At 37.8% G+C, this 18,302-nt stretch overlaps 2 protein-coding genes across 2 annotated transcripts in view; both read right to left on the bottom strand.

Annotated features, from left to right (window-relative positions):
• LOC133533542 (atrial natriuretic peptide-converting enzyme-like) overlaps positions 1–2,833 on the bottom strand; it is a 51,480-nt gene extending 48,647 nt beyond the window's left edge. Inside the window, exon 1 of the mRNA XM_061872527.1 lies at positions 2,417–2,833. Coding sequence (XP_061728511.1) covers positions 2,417–2,479 — 63 coding nt within the window. The 5' untranslated portion in view covers positions 2,480–2,833. The remainder of the gene's footprint in view (positions 1–2,416) is intronic.
• Positions 2,834–3,050: 217 nt separating this feature from the next.
• Positions 3,051–18,080, bottom strand: LOC133533559 (phosphatase and actin regulator 1-like; the record flags this gene model as incomplete). The annotated part of the gene is made up of 7 exons (XM_061872556.1): positions 3,051–6,716; positions 6,944–7,080; positions 8,447–8,586; positions 10,609–10,736; positions 12,137–12,322; positions 16,740–16,772; positions 17,827–18,080. Coding segments are annotated over 7 exons (894 nt in total), but the record flags the coding sequence as incomplete, so codon positions are not given.
• Positions 18,081–18,302: the final 222 nt, after the last annotated feature.

The raw sequence follows: 18,302 nt of genomic DNA, 5'->3' as shown, positions 1-18,302 counted from the left end.
AAGTAAATACCTCGACACGGTTAGGTAAATATTCTCATGAGAGCGTCGCGTTTTTAAATTAATTCAGAATTGACTCATGTTTGCTAAGCGTACAGCACCATGCCAAACTTAAGTAGGGCGGTAATAGTACATTGTGTACAAGGGAACAAAATTATATACTTACGGCGTGTAGGTACTTACATTAAATCCCGAACTAAGCGAATGATTCTAAAATAGATTCCCGAGCGTAGTGAGGGCGGATCCAAGTATTATTATGTTTTTAAGTATTATTTCAGGTAAAAATAGAAAGCAAAGAAAAAATAGTGTCCTAGTGCAATATAAAATGATTTTTTGTCCAACAAAGAGAAGGTAAGTACTTAAATTTGTTTGGTTAGCTTTGCTATTATACATCTCATGGCGATCTACAAAAGGTCTAATATACGATCAGTTGGATAAAAAGATCAAATATCTTATCGAATACCTTGACTGTACCCGAGTAATTATCTAAATGAATAATGAACCCCAGTCTTGCATTGAGTATATAGTGGGAACGGAAGGGAATGTTTTTTTGCAGGAATACCTACCTACATGGAAAGGGTCGAGCCTGTCGGGGCGTGATGATTGGTTCCACTAATAGCTAAGCAATAGATCAAGCTTCATTTGTTAATAAATCTTGTAGGTTTGTATGTAAATTGTTTATTATAATTATAACACTGGAAAGTGGAAAGTCTTTTTGTTGCTCATGAGATGTGGCTAAGTTGTAAATAACTCAAGCCTCTAGACCGACAGCTACGGTAGGAAACGGTAGTTAAAAATAAACGGTAGATTATTCAGCCAATTAGGTAGTTATTAAACTTTATTATTTAATAAACTATATTGAATTGTAATGTCAACTAAAACAAATTAAAGTTATATAATTTGCTCAACTAAGAGGTAAAACACAATCGTAGCCATGCAGCATATACCTAATAGTAGATACAGTCAGTATCAAATACAGGTTGGGCAAAAAAAGAGTGATACACTTTGTTTTTTAAATTTTAATTACCTATATTAAGAGCAAAATTTACAAAATATTTTTTCATAAATACATTATTCAGTGTTGGCAATTGTATACGGAACATAATTTCTACCAAATGTCTACCTCTAGCAGCAGACATTTTTTTCTCAAATGTTTGTGTTGTTTAAAACACGGTGTTTCCTCGACTAGTTTCGAGAGAAAGTGACAGTGATTGGCACCCTAATTCCCCAAATTGTGCAGCTCCTGACTTAATACTGTTGGGCTATCTAAAATTACGTGTCTATGCTAACAAGCTAATGAAATTTAAACAGTTGAAACTGACTATCCGACACTTTACTAAGATAACGCCGAAAATGTGCGAAACTATGCTGAAAATTGCGATGATAAGAGCTTACATTTGCCTGCTGGTAGAGTTGGACATATGTCAGATACTATGTTCCGCATGTATTTGCCAACCCTGAATAATATATTTTAAAACAATTCTTATCAATCTTTGAACTTAATATAGTTAAAATTTTACATTTTATTATTTGCCTTGTAAATAGTGAAAGCCAAAGTGACCAAATAAATATACGAGTAAGTATCGCATCATCCACATCCTTATCAATTACTATGGTTAACTGGAACTGGAATAGTTTGACTGGAAGAGATCCCTTTTAGGGATAAGTTAGCCTTTGTACAACACATTTACGATCTGTCTAATGCAATCAATATTTCTTTTTTTCTCGTATGTACTATAAAGTGTTTACTTACTTACTTACCTTATTCCCATTGACCACTATATGACTGTCACTAATGATATTGACGTAGTACTTACCTACATAGTAATTGACCGATCGTTAGCGAAGGTCTCGGTTTTAGCTTGGGAAAAAATGCTTCCGTGTGTGCTAAGTCCGGTTGTTCTTTCTCCTCTGCATGGTGTCTGCAGGTCGCAATTCTCGATCGATTCTCGTGAAATTTTGGGAGCAGATTTGATGATTAAATAAAATTTTTGGTCGATTCTGTTTTTGTTTTTTTTTTTTGCAAAATGGCGGAGCCATACATTTATTAAGTCTTAAGCTATGCTCACGAGGTCTACGGGCTCTACAGCTCACAGAACTACTAGTACCTTCTATTTTTAATGCCGATTAATAATTTCAAACCTAAACTCACGAAGGTTGACTTTAAATATTACCTTTCAAAACAAGTTTCGATTAGATATTATCACAAAAATGTATGCACTAGGTCGCAATAGGTATAAGCTCTCCTACTTAGTCTACTCTGCCTACATGCTAAAGAGAAAAGGTACTAAACAACCGTTAATGACTGAAATACCCATGCATATAAAGATCTATCAATTGTATTCATAACAATACTGTGAATCACGCGTGCCTGTATTAATTAGCGACAAAGACAATGATAGAAATCACCGAATCTCACCTCCGACTCCCATGCGTTTTTCGCGGACCGCGGCTTCTCCTTCATGTTTCCAGAGAACGTCATCCCGACCCTTTGTCCGGGCGCCGCACTTACACACCGCGACTCTTCGTAAAAAGGAGCGGTTCATTCACTGTCCACAGTTTAAGGCACACTTATTGGCACTGTCGCTTTCTGTTATCTTTTCGCGGGATCGTCGGGTGTAATGTAAACATTGCGCGGGAGCGGGCGGAGCGCACGCGTGGTCGGGTCGGGGCGGCGCGGCGGACTGGCGCGGACGCGGACGCAGCCGGTAACGGGCACGGACTACAGTTAACTTTCTCTCGTCTCGACCCGGCCGCGCGTCCATAACTTAGGCGCCATCGAAAGTGCTACCACAGCCTCACGGGTCAAAGCCTTCGTAGCATTTCTCGAAACAATACCCTTTGAATGCGATGATAATGATAATTCATTCCGAACTTACCGGGCCCAATTTATGCATTGGAGCTATTGTTTTTAATGAGGTTCTGTACAGTCATCTGTAGAGATATTTGATCCTTCCTATCTACAAATTTATATTCAAGGGAGGTCAAATTTAACTGCAGCATTTTGTATATAAATTGTTATGCAGGGCTTGGAGATAAAACAAAACACAATCGAGTATAAAACTTAATGTATAATCATGGTATTTACAGACTTACCTTATATAAAACAAGTAATTATGGCTATTATAAAATATACTTATTACAACATGTCATTAATAATTTACACAATATTCAAATAAAAGCAACAGTAAACTGATTACTGATGGTAGCAATTTATATATCGTAGTAGCACAAAAGAGACGCGCGATACCGTTGGAAAAAAGAGATTCCATAATTTACATCATAATTAAAATTATATACAGACATGTTCTCATTGGTACTTTGCAATCGGTATTTAAAAAGACTTGTTGCTGATAATACAATTGTATCATAATTCTTGTAACATGATTAACATATTCTTAGGTTTACCACAAATTTATATTTCCATTATAAAAAAGAATAAACACGTGCATAAAATACTTGAATAAGGTATGACATCAAAAATGCAAACTATACGTTTTGCTTTTCATAAACACCCCTGTATACTAAGTATAAAAATAAATTCTCTAGCTACAACACAATTGTTGCCGAGAACGCCTTGTCAAATGTAAGTGTATACACATAAATCTCATTATGGAATACTATCGTTAGCCATGACAATGGTTTGGTGTACACACATATTGCTAACATATAGCACCTTCGAGGTTAACATGTAAGAGAATGTCATAAAACTGTAACAATAACCTAGGAAATTAATTTGGCAAGTGCCCAGGATATATTTGAACAAATGTGCTTACACTAATCGGATACATATCTGGGAGTCGGGATAATCGTCAACATTCTAGGTAACGTATCTAAATAAATATTCAAAACTTTTTTTCATATGTACTTTATACACAATTTAATGTATTGACCATATTCGCTTTGACATTCTCTCTAGAACACCAAGAAAAGAAAGTGTTTTAATAATCCGAGCGAAATACTACAGATAAAAAAGTTGTATCACAATATTTTGGTAAGTATCTATTTTTACTCAAAGTAAAGGTTCTAATTATCAACTATGATCGTGATTGGTACTCGAACGCAAAGGTTTCTATTGAAGCGGCTAAATTGAAGTGACATCGCTGTACGCTACCTTCGTTTGTATATCCTAACTAAACTATGCACATATACGACTTGATCATACTTTTCGTTTCAACAACCCCGTGAATTGAACGCGATGTTTCTTCGATATAACAGCTAAATATATACTCACTTCCCCAACAGTCACTTGAGACATCAACAGTCGCACGATATATCGCAATAACATATATACATCATTATAATGGCAATACATAAGCTAGTTAAAAGAATTTAGTTGAGCCTTAGATCTTTGGAAATCTGAATGTCTTCTTATTAATACAATATCGATTAACGCCTACATTTTATTATAACGTTTTTTATTTGCAAATCTAACAAAACTTTTTAGAAAAATAAGTCGTCATTTTGGCTTCCAATTGTAACTATAATGGAATGGTTTCAAAGTTAACCACCATTTACAACTCTTGTAGCTCTCTATTATAATATTGCATAAAGTAATGTGATTACGAAGTCGCTTAACATGAGAGAGTTATAATTAAATGATTGTGTAGTAATACATAAAGTTATGTTATTGACAATGTTATGGTCGGTGTAGGAATGGCCGCGGCGACGCGACCACGTACTCGCCAGTACTGACACCAACACAGTTATTGATCTTTGGTCGACCTTAAGTCCTCCCAATAAAGTCGACAAAAGGTCAGTTAACTGTGCCTTACGATGGTGCCGTACCGTGTGGTCTACTGAACTTGGTTAATATTCACAAGTATACGCTTGACTTTAGTATAAAGCACGTCACAAAATGGCACCGCTACTAAACATTGCGATATAAAATGATTTTTAATACGAACTCTAATAATGAGTTTATACATCCTAAGAAATTATTAATTAATAAAAACATGTTCTGAACACTAAAGATTTAAAAATTTCACATATTCATATACAAAACTGATATTATTATTGCTCTCTATCTATACTATCAATTTTAGACGATACAAACGTCCTCGAGGAAATAAAAAGGTAGTTCAATTACAACGTACCGCTGATACAGTACAAAACGATAATAATAATCTCAGAAGGCGCATTTATATTATTTTAACATCTACAACTTTATACCAACTTATTCGATCAATTTACTAAGTCCTTTACGCAATACTTCGTTCATCGTTGAATACTAACGCTAGTCCTAAGTTAGAGCGTCAAGATGTTTAACAAGTTGTTCCCTCCGATTTGCCTGTGCTACCAATTGTCTATGATAAGAAATCTGTTAGTTCGCGCCCTGACGAGTTTCTTCTTAGCTATGATAATGTGAACTTTGACAGTACGCTGTCTGTGCGTTTTGTAATCACTGTGCATTTCCCTGTACTAAAATATGTCGTCGCATTACTAGTTATGCCTTAAATTCTCAAGTGTGAAGGAATTTTGAGTTCAGTCGCTATGTCGTAGTTTGTAAACGAATGTTCAAAGCTACATATATATCCAGTCATTAAAAATGGAAAGGAAATGTCAGGTGGTACATTAGCTGCGACATTTTCAATTAAAGGAATGCTCGAGTTTGAATTTGACATGAATATAAAAAACAATAGCTAAATACGTTTTGAAGTTACATTCTTTTGTAGTAATGGCATCTATGTTCTAATAAGTTTATTGTTACATTACACAGCATCTGGAAGCACTTCTCAATCTCTCGAATGTTGAAATCAATTGTGGATTCCAAATTATGAAACCTACGTTAGTTGGGTTATATTTATTGATTGACACAGTATACCAATATAACAGCTACATCCCTCCGCACCGTCTTGTACACGGTACACGTAGGTCAGTTTGTGTTGAGCAGTGTAATGCAACAACGTGACTACGATTACGTCGCAGGCGATATCACATTGCCTTTATAATGAACTACAAACGTTTCACGATAAAACAGTTTAAATTAGTGGCAGTATCTCATGGCCAACGTTTTAAAATTGCTTTCAACAACAATAAGACACGCGACAAAAGTTAAATTTAAGACGTACGCCCTCAATAAAGCTATAATTTTCAAATTATAGTTAAAATTTATTGTGACCATAAAAAATATATGTGAAATAAATATGATTTAAATCGAATCTAGCTTAATGACTACGGAGCTAATAGCTAGCAATATAAGAAAAAATCACAAATCTACATATGATGGATACGTTTCACATTTCAAAATGATCCACTCGAAAATCTCACCATACATCGAGCTTCAAGCACATAATCTCCATCATAATAATCAGTATCACTAACCTTTCGCGAAGGTCAATTCAAAGAATGTATAGGTACGCTTAGAATACGACTTAACATAAAACGATACCATTAAAGTAATAAAATTGTACTCGGCAATAACTAGGATATTACAATAAAAAGTCAATTAAAACAAGATTGCACTCACTGTACGCATACACAAAATGTAAGTATAGAATGGCGGTACAACGCAACTTTAGAATAATCAACACTTTACCGCTGCGGGCCGGCTGCGGGGCCGCGTCGCTGGCGCGGGCCCGTGCGTCCCGGGCGAGGCAGTAGGCGTCAGGTGTGGCCGGCGTGGCCGGTGTGGCCGGCGTGGCCGGCGTGGCCGGCGCGGCGCTCAGCCGGCGCGGCGCGGGGGGAGCTCCGTGCACAGCCGTCATGGTCTGTGGAACCTGCCAACAAACAACCTATTATCCAAGCCATAATTGTTAAAAAAAACAACCTATTACTCTAATCACTAAACATAGTCGCTCCGTGTCAGTGACTCTTGAAAGAAAAAATTAGAAGCCAGCCATAAAAATACGACAAACAAGACACGAGAAAAGAAATGATATCTAATACGATGTATGTTCAAGGATGTTTGCACAGTGGGGTTTATGATCGGTTAGTGATAGAGTACCTCGTGAGGTGTTTGCTATCCTCGTGGACCGCCATCTCGGAGCTCTTGAACTCGTTGAGCTCGCGGCGGATGGCGGCCTTGTCGCGCGGCGTCAGGCGCGTCCACGGCTTGTCCGCGCGCCGGTCGTAGTCGTGAGCCTAAAGGATCAAGAAAACGGCAAAATGTTAATACTTTACAAGATAATCAATCATATCTCGGCGTAGATTCTATGTATGCACTTAAATATTTGGGCACAATTTTAAAGACCTAAACTATAAAATGTGTTGAAAACCTAGACAGATAAAATAAATCTTGTTATAAAGGGTGTTGCGAGTAGGTACTATTAAATTGTCGTCATCATTTATTGTTATTTTCTTTGGCACGCGACCTTTTTGTTTAACAAAGAAACATTACTTTGTTTTTTATCTGATGAGATCACGTCGAAAAAAAAAGGTTCGTGAATTAATTTTGACAAAATTGTTTGAAATCCCAATGTATAATGTATAACGCAAAGTGGTGGTCCTTTTTTCGCCCATCCCTTTTATACCCTCTCTTATGTAACCAACTGATGTGACGTAGATAAATGTGTTTCTTTCTTACTTCGGCGCTTGTGAAAACTTGCGACACGAGTCGGAGAACAATGTACAGGACCTAAAAAGTTAAGGCAAGGTGGAACTACTGATAGAAAAAATCGAGAGCTGTTCAATCCAAATCCGTCTATCTCTTTTCGAGATATGTCCAAAAACATTGGTACAAGCTATGTACAAAAACTACAGAATGGTGAGGTATAACTACTAACAAAAAGCAAAAAGACCCGAACAAAACAAACAGACCAGTACAATCGAGCAGTAAGGTGTTCTAGATCACTGTACACCTTGTGGGTTCAGCTTAATTATTGACGACGAAACGTATTCGAAGGCTGATTTAAAATCAATACCAGGAAACCAATATTTTTCTTCTCGAAATTTTGTCAAACTGATACATGTATAACAAAAACGCTGAACGCTAACCAGTTTTATTGAAATTTCGTCCTTATTTTTCATGGACTTCATGCATATAACATAACATCGTTATTTATTATAATCAACAAGTTTCGGTAAGTATATTTCTATAACCGAAAGGAAGCATTTCCCGGAAGATCTCGGAAATACATGAGTTAGACAACCGCTGCTACACTTCTCAATAAATGCAAGGAAATGGAAAAGCACATCATAATATAAGTTACTGCTACATGTCAATGAAAATGTAGGATTCTATTTTCTGTATTCCTCCACGAGCGCTTTTTGCTTACATCTCAAATAAGTCTAATTTACGTACAGCTAATACCATACATGATTAAGCGTAGAGCGTAGGTGAAGTGCGAAAGCGCCTGCCGTCTGAATAGCTTTATTCAGACAAAGCGGAGGCAAATCTATCCTCTAAATACTAAAAACCACAGAAATATAAATACAATGATTTATATTGACGATATGTACAACTATTGGTAATTTAGTATATAAGTCGTTTACTGTAAACTATTCATACCTGTGTAACCTCAATGTAATCACTGAAACGTATAATCTTCTTCTCCTTGAGCTCGTCGACGGTCGGTCGAAAGCTAAGTTTGCGAAGAAGATACCGTTTCTTTTCTTCTTTCTGTTTCTTTTCCTCAGCAGGTGATTGACCTGTAAAAAAATATTTACTATTAATCCAAATATACAACTGACCAACTGTATTTTTTAGCAAGTCACTACTTGTGCCATATTTATACCTATAATTTATCCTGCCAAATCGAGGCATTGACAAAATGAAACTTACATCATTGTTTTGATATGTACCTCAAAATAAACTTTTATAAAAATACTTTTTTTTTTTGATTTGATTTCTATTCTTGACTTTTCGGCGAGCTTAAATACACACTATTATTTTCTTTTATTTATTAATCTTAGGCTTTAAGATGCTCATTGCTGACGGATTTATCGATATTTCCTTTTGGCAAGCACATCTATTATGGAGTATGTAGGTAAGGAAATGCCATACTTTGACGTCATGGTTTGTATCTTTTAAGTTGGCTAAGTTTTTGGTCATCTAAAAACCCCTCACAGCGATAAAATAAAGATTCCCTTCTTTTAGAGTTATTACTTTCTTTCATTGTCGAAAAATACTTTTGTGTACAGAAAAATAGCCTATTATCCAAGGCTTCGTATATTTTTATGTTAAGATTCGTCTGCAGAAAAAAGTTTGAGAACTATCACTTTAAATGAACAAAAACACATCTGAAATGGTTTTTAATCAAGATGGTCACACTTTATTGAGATGACAGAGTTAGTAGAGCGTATCGGGACATATTGTTGTAATGAGAAATACGCCAACGGCAACGATAATTTACTATAGAGGCGTATTACAAAGTAAATTTTGTAGTCAACCAAATGTACTGCCATCTTTCGACACATAATTAAAACTTTTAGAACGCCAGTTTACACTAAGCTATTTTTTTGTTTTATTTTTTAAGTCTTAGAATGACATATGGCTATTTGACCCATGTTCTTTCATTGATATGTGTTAAATATCAAACGGTGTCGCCATATACTAGAGTATAGCCCAAAAGTATATCTTGATTTTTCGAGGCCAGGGTTTTTCTTAGACTTTATTCATCTTATACGGAGTTATCTTTGGCTAACGGTAAGATGTGATGTTTTGGCTTGTGATGTTTGGGTAAGATGTGATGTTCTCAAATGTTTTGGCTTATGCACCACTTATGCTTCTGCAAGTTTTGTACAGCCAGCAGAACTAACCAGGCGAGGGATGATAATCTGAACATAATGTTTATCTCTAAACAATAAAGTTGTGTTCAGATCATTTTTAAAACCTCGTCCGTTTAGCCACTTTTGTTCCTTATTATATATATGGGACACTTCATGTGTATGGAATTATAGGTAATTTCTTCGTTGACTCTTGTTTTTTATAACAAGTAAAATGTGTGTTAGTAATTTCATGCCAGTCATCAAAGACAAATGTATTAACCATTTCGGTCGGCAAATAACAGATTTCAATCCATGTATTCCTGCAAAACGAATGAGAATTACACACGTGCTTTGATAGTGTATGACAGTTTACACGATCGGCAACCTCTGGAGGTTGGACATAGGAAATGAGATGACAGATGATAAACAAAATATTACTGTTTAGTATGCTTAAAAATAGCATAACTAGAAGCACGTCGTATTAAATACTGAATCAATACTTAGATAGTCACCATCACATATATATAAAAGCGGCCAAGATGCTCAAAAATATCTGAACATGCACTGCCCTCTCAACCTTTGACAGTAGAGGTGTGTTCGACTGTTTATTTATTTAAATTTTATTGCACAAAATAAAACTTATCGTACCGAAGGTGGACTTAATGCCAAAAGGCATTCTCTACCAGTCAACCTTAAGGCAAAGTAGATAAATTGTGGGCGGTGCTACTAGCTGTTCAGATATTCAAAAGTACTTCGTACGGCGGTTGTACGTACAGTCAAGGGTAAATATATGGGTGCATATAATTTACTCAAAACAATAACATATCCCATAGTTCTTTCACCGTAAAATGGTAAAATTTTTACGCATCGCACACGTGCACCCATATTTTTACAGTTGATTGTACAAGGTACGGATAAGTTAGTTTTGGCTATCAAAAGAAAATTGGAGTGTTGGTGGCTTACTTTTGAGTATATTTCTCTCGACGAGCTCCTCGGCGGTGGGGCGCATGGACAGGCGGCGGATGAGGCGCGCGCCGATCGCCTCCCACGACTCCTGCCGCTCGTGCTCGCTCTGCACCACCAGGATGTTCCTGAGGCCAGACAGACACTTCATCCAGCTGCACGTCACTGACAGAGTGATTCGCACGAGGTTCAAACGAAATCCAAGTGAGGCAGCTAAGGTCGTGAATCATACTGTTACGTTCTTAATACATAGGACGTGTTTTTGCTCTTTATTGGCAACTTTGCACACACACAGAGCCTATCGCACTCAAAGAGCAGCCGCACTTGAAAATTGGTTTGCGATCGTCGCGCTTGGCACTATTAGTTAGCAGCCCAAGCAGGGCGAGAGCCAAATATTCTCAGATTAATGATATTCTGCTGATAACATGAATGTGTGTGAACTTAGTAAGTGACGTAACCAGTCCTAACAATAAGATGTATCCGCTTGGATTGCGTTCGCGCACTGGCGAGCGAAATAAAATTTGCGAAGCTCCACGCCGGGAATGTTTTCATAACGTCTGATTAACGCGAAATCTTGGCTGAGACCCAAATATCGTAGTTCAGGGTAATCCTAATTAATAAACTGTTATATTCGCCTCTATCACACTTCACATCTATTTAAGTGAAATACGGTTCTTCATTTTGTCACAAACTGTCCTAGATTAAAACCGCGGCCTCGTATTATAAGCTAAAGTGGGTTTATAGCTTTGGTCTATCAATGCCAGTGCCAAGAACGCGTCATCAAAGAAACAGAACAGGAAGAAATAAAAGATTGATAACAATGAGTTGGCCTGGCGATGCACACAAAAATAAACACTCCTCGGCATGGATCGCTGATTCGTCGCGATTATCTCCTCCGTTCATTATAGCACGATTGTATACTATTTATAATTATAAGTTCTTTGCGTTTCGTTTGATTGGATTCGTCTAATTGCAATTACAATCTTGAATTGTTGATATTATCCCTTGCTACTGTGAAATCCAAGTTAAGTAGATGAAATTTTCATTATCACGAAATATTAAAAACCGGCCCTACCCTAAGGGCACCCTCTTAGGGCCTACGCTAGCTGGCGCGGGTGCACGGAGCGGACGAGCGGGTTAACGAAAAATAGTATGAGCAACGCTAACTGAAGCGGACGCGTGCGGCGGATTTCACCTACAAATAGCACCCGTGTGCGTGCGCACGCGGCGGGCGTCCGCGTCAGCTAGCGTAGGCCCTTACGATTGGCTTACTTAGTCACAATCCTGTATACCGGTTAATGAGCTCCTGCCGTTCGAGCCGCAGCGCAAGCTTGATGTTGAGACTCTCTTTGCGCGCGAGTTTGCGGCCATGTGGTCGGACTCGCTCTCGTGCTGCTCGCGGTCTTCGCCTGTGCCCTCCCATGGACGAGCGTCCTTGTTCTTCGCGTTCTCCACCCGCACCGGCAAAACCAGGACCTTCCCTAAGGACGCCTTTGCGATTGGCATGATTACTTATAATCCTGTGTACCTGTTAATGAGCTCCTGCCGGTCGGGCCGCAGCGCGAGCTTGATGTTGAGGCTCTCCTTGCGCGCGAGCTTGGCAGCGACGCGATCGGATTCACTGGCGTGTTCCTCTCGATACTCGCCCGCGCCCTCCCACGGCCGAGCGTTCTCCTTGTTCTCCATCGCGTTGCCCACCCGCACCGGTCGACTGCTGCCGAAACAATAATAGATATCCTTAGTATTATTATGTCTAAGAACGCTTACATATTACAATTAGGGAAAACGAAAGGAAATACATATTGAAGCTCATATAGCGCAAGTAACTTATCTGCCACTTATTAATATCATCTTTAAATTTCCCAGTCCCTTTCATTTATAAAATAAAGGCGAGTGAAATGGGTGTTTTATTCTGTGTAAAGTCCAAGTACATGTTTCAGCTTACCGCTTTTATAATTGGTGGATAATGCCTTAAATCTAGAGCTACAGTTGAACATTTTAAATGCGCAGTATTTTGAATAAACAGGAACGAGTGGTCGGAAGTCGCGGAGGCACGTGACGTCATAACAATAAAGTTTCCCGGCTCTACGTTAATGCGATAATTTAATGGATGACGCGTTTCACTCTCGAGATTTTATGTTTATGACGGCATTCAAGTTCTACACGCGAGAGCAATAAAAAGGGTCACTTTTTATGGAAATTTCCACCCGTTTGAATGTATATGATGCTTGTTTTTTGGATGCGCCGGTTACATACGCACGAATAACAGGATATGGCTTTTAATAGCATCAGTACCTCGTAAATTACTAAAGTGCGAAATTGAATGCAATAATTTAATTGTTTTTATTGTTAACTACAACAACAAAACAATTTATAATTTTAAAAAGCACGTACTTATGTCTTATGCAATCAAACTAATGAATAATTACAATACAGTATAATCGCATCATACGGCCAGATTTACACTTACAGCAGAGATGAGTTGTAGGTATGTCAGAGTAAGAAAACAATATTCTTTTGATCTAACTAATAACTGTGTTCTTAGTAAGTCAGTAACTTACATCTGTAATTCCGGCCTAACGATATTTTTATATGGTCGACTACAAAGAGATGTATAGTTTCTATTTTCCTCCGTGAGCTTCTTACGGATTATCGTCTTATCTATTGTTTAAAAACCGCAAAGGCGCGTGCCACTATGAAAAAATGGTCAAGCCGCATAGGTAGCGTTTATTGAATTAGTACTCTATTGAGCACGGAATAAGATTCATTATGAACTAATACAGAATTCTAACAGAATAGCTGTCTGATCTCTATTGGTGCGTCTAAGGTAGGCGACTAAACGCTCTCAAACCAGCTTAACTTGTGACACTGCGATCCGAAACAAAGATACGTATTCGAAGACCTCGCTTGCACTGGTAATGCGAGCGCACGGCTAGCTAGCGCCAAGGAAGCAATGTTATGTTTCTCGAGGAGCAGGTAAAAAACAGGGCCGGATTTTCACACAAATATATTTGGGTGGTGTTACGAAATAACGCTAACTCTTCAGACTTCTAACAAACTGACACTGTTTGTATGGTTTGCTTGAAAGAGTTAGCGTGATTTGACTCTAAACGATATGCATATTTTGTTTTATATTTATTTATTTTATGCATACACTATTATGTATATGTTACTTATTTTTTTGTTGACTCATAATATAAATTTGTATAAATGTTTTACTAAATGTGTACTCTATTGTAAATAATATCTTTATTTTAGTGTACATAATTATAACATATAGGTCTATTTTAACATTAGTAGTACGGGATTGTTAAATGGATATACATATTTATTACTATTTTACCATTGTTTTATAGTTTATTTAAAATTAGCCTGTTTAAAGTTTAAAATTAGCAAACAACTGTTTAAACAGTTGATTATAAAAATGAGTATATCTCGTTATTATTGTAATTACACAAACCCATTCTGTTAGATGTGTACCTACTATTTAAATAGTGTTATGTTTTATCTCTTTAAATTAAAGAACGTAAAACCACCCAAATATATTTGTGTGAAAATCCGGCCCTGTTTTTTACCTGCTCCTCGAGAAACATAACATTGCTTCCTTGGCGCTAGCTAGCCGTGCGCTCGCATTACCAGTGCAAGCGAGGTCTTCGAATACGTATCTTTGTTTCGGATCGCAGTGTCACAAGTTAAGCTGGTTTGAGAGCGTTTAGTCGCCTACCTTAGACGCACCAATAGAGATCAGACAGCTATTCTGTTAGAATTCTGTATTAGTTCATAATGAATCTTATTCCGTGCTCAATAGAGTAGTAATTCAATAAACGCTACCTATGCGGCTTGACCATTTTTTCATAGTGGCACGCGCCTTTGCCGTTTTTAAACAATAGATAAGACGATAATCCGTAGAAGCTCACGGCGAAAAATAGAAACTATATCCAATTTTTCACTTTATTGCATCATGATAAGGTAAAAAATTGGGCAAGCTCATCTTAGTAGGTACTAATGGCTAATTGTATGAAGGAAACATAGACATGCAACACATAACATGACCGTAACATAGAAATGCAGGGCATTGACACCATCCATTAAACATACACTAACATCGCTTACGCCATAGTTTACGATAACGATATGGAATCGTTATTGTTTCGTATCAGTGAGCTGATATGATAACATCCGAGTGGTGATTATTGTAATTAGTAGATAGTGCACAACACTTGCGCGTGTATTGTTAAAGGAGGTCTAGTGAGGGTCGTGCGGAGTCAGCATTCGTCACGACAGATCGAGTATGTAGAATATGAAAGTGAAATGGGGCACAATCCAACATTTTTTACAGCTTGTGATATCGCAAACCTTATATCGCCAGATATATTAAGAACTTCGAGTTTATGAGACTCCTATTTACACAAATCTCAGAAAAGGGGTAAACCAATAGGTATATTAGCGAATACAAATTACATCTTTCATCTGAGCTTTAATCGAACGGTAGAAATGTAACTAGAAAATAGAAATATAATAACTTCCGTCTCCAAAAATGTTCATATCTCCCAAAGCCCTTGACAAAATTGTACGAAGTTATTTTAAAACTGTTCTATGTTAGTTGAATTGACAGTCAATGCATATTGAATATCAAATCTACCTTTAATAGCACTGACTATTACAAAACTGACCATATGGTCGCAATTTCACAAGCTGTTAATGTTGAATTAGTCCGTCAAGGGCGTGCAATGCACGATGCATCAAACATAGGACTGACAAAGTAACAGATTCATATATACAACCGCTGAAAGTTTTCACTACCATAAGCGCGGCCTTTAAAACGGCCCTCCTGTTGCTCTTTACGTATACTAGTTGGTAACTAATGCGCATGTAATAGTGTAACTTCTCAGCTCAGTTGTACCAACATTGACGTAATTAACTGACTATTTATGTAAGCCTTATTGCAACTAGGTAAGGTATAGGTTTCAATGGTCAGCTACGTCTGTTGCTGTTATAGTGTCTCGTTTTTATTTTTGGCTAATCCACTTCACAGCATACTTAAGAATACAAAGCAATAAAAACCACATAATAAAAAGGCGTTAGAATCATCTTTAAGGTCCAACGGATTATCGACTACATTACGATACAAGTGCGAAAACCATGCCCACGAATTGCTGTTCGTGCCGAGGCATATATAGTGATTTTCTCCAAATATGCGAGGAAATAAGGTAAAATAATCATAATTTAAGTATCAACCATCACTCAAATCGAACCTTCACATCAAAAACGTCATAAACATCGAAACTCATACACGAATTGCCCTTTCCCGGCCTCTGCAATAAAGTACTGTTACTCTAAATGCCCACTCTCAGGTAGTCAGGCAGTGGCTTAGCGTGCCTTGGCGGGGCCCCGTATAAAAAATAGTATGGGGGCCCTTAGGAAGGGTAAAGATTTCTCACAAAAACGCACGTTGGGGGCTCCGTATAATTGATACGGCAGATACGGCGGTAGCTACGCCCCTGTAGTCAGGTCCTTGCTAGGGATGGCCTATATGGATGGTCGATAATCCGTGAAACCTTCAAGGTGGTTTTAAGGACTTTTTACTACCGTGTTCGGCGGTTAACCTTACAATTACTTTGACTTATGCTGTGAAGTCGATTGGCCAAAAAGAAAACCGAAACACAATAGTATGAAACTGGTTTGTAAATCCGTCCTGTGGTACAGTCAGCGTCAAATACTTTGTAGCAGTCAAAGTGGCCAAATAGTTCGGTACACCATACTAAATATATGGTGTACCGAACTATTTGGCTACTTTGGTTGCTACAATAGTACATTACGATACAAGTGCGAAAAATAGGAAATTCGAAACGAGTGGCGATAAATTAAAACACGACCGAAGGGAGTGTTTTAAATCGACACGAGTTGCGAATTACCTATTCGCACATGTATCGTACAACGTTTTACAGTACATATGGCCCTTTAAATGTTCGACACAGTAACATAATATGCTACTTCTCGCACTAGTGCTATAAAGTAGCCCCATATGTACTGTAAAGTATTTGACGCTGACTGCACAGCGAAGCGGCCGTCCTCGGGCTGGTGGGCGGTGCCGACAACATGGATAGTACCGGAGTGGAGTGGACAATTACCAGAATCTGGCCCTCGGCTTCGGCGGCGGCCGTCTGTGCCGGAGCATGGTGGAAACAAACAAGTTCACAATCACGCCCAATTTTATTTACACTTTTAGTAGGTATTACATGGTTAACACATTTTAATTTAGTGACCTTCGTCTATAGTTGTGTGTACAAATTTACATAGGAATAGAGTGTAATATGCGAATTTAACTATAGATACATTACTTTATTTAGCAGATTATTAAAAATAAATTGTGTTTCACTTCGATCTCGGCAAGAAAAACAGACTTCATTCACTTTTTTTTTTTTCTAAAAAAAAGATGTACAAATCGAATCAATTTATTAGTTTGATTTTTACAACAACGCTTGATAACCCTGCTGGGATTGTATCATTTTATACTTACTTAAATGCAAGCAGACAATAGTTATTTGTTTTACAAGGGGCAAAGTTGTTTAACCGCTCGTGCTTATATTGATACCCAAGCAAGCGAAAGATTCCAAAATTGAACCACGAGCGTAGTGAGTGGTTCGAGAAATTGCGAGGGTTTTAAGGCACGAGGGTTAAACAAACTTTCCCTCCGAGTGAAACACAAACGCGAAGAAACTATTAACTATAAAATACCAAAATATTCAAATCCAAATGAATGCAATAGTAAAATTATCATTCAAAATCATCATTTAAAAATCACTTCTACTAGCTAACATAAGGAAACAACTCAAAATTTGTATCTGATTACTTTGCCCACATGTGGATAAAATGCAACTTTCTCATTCGTTTTTGAACAATCAAGAGGGCCTTTACCAGTTGGTGTGGTGAAAAGTATAGTTTTGTGCTTTTCGGCGTTTATTTATATGCTTAGAGTAGCAACGCTTGCTTCGACTATTGTATTGTAAATTGATTTCACCTTAATCAATTACCTAACAAGAGTGAAAGCCACGCTTATCAAACATGTTAAATATTATCAGTTGTCAAAGGGTACACCAGAACCAAAGTGAAACACAATCCTAAGTAAATTTCAATTACTTTCAAGTTATAGTTCCAACTATTTAATTATCTTGCTCAATTGATTATATTTCAACAGCAAAGGTAAAGTATACTGACTTGAAGCTAGCATGGTGGTGGTCCTGGCGCGGCGCCAGCGGCGTGGCGAGCGGCGTGGCGGCGTCGCCGGCGCGCTTCTTGAGCGCCGACTTGAGTGGCACGGCGTTGAAGCTCGGCTCCTTCGGCGGGATCTCCTCCACGCGCGACGTGTCGGTTACTGGGAGCTCCTCTTCCGAGTCCCCGTCGTCCTCGTCTTCGGCTAAAATAAATAACACATTACTAATATACTCAGGAAAACTAGTTTTGTCACTAAAAGTATATTAAAAAACCGGCCAAGTGCGAGTCGGAGTCGCGCACGAAGGGTTCCGTACCATTACGCAAAAAACGGCAAAAAAATCACGTTTGTTGTATGGGAGCCCCACTTGAATATTTATTTTATTCTGTATTTGTTGTCATAACGGCAACAGAAATACATCATCTGTGAAAATTTCAACTGTCTAGCTAACACGGTTCATGAGATACAGCCTGGTGACAGA

The sequence above is a fragment of the Cydia pomonella genome, unplaced genomic scaffold (assembly GCF_033807575.1).
Source record: "Cydia pomonella isolate Wapato2018A unplaced genomic scaffold, ilCydPomo1 PGA_scaffold_178, whole genome shotgun sequence".
NCBI classification, from domain to species: domain Eukaryota; kingdom Metazoa; phylum Arthropoda; class Insecta; order Lepidoptera; family Tortricidae; genus Cydia; species Cydia pomonella.
This window is presented reverse-complemented; position numbering and strand designations above follow the sequence as displayed.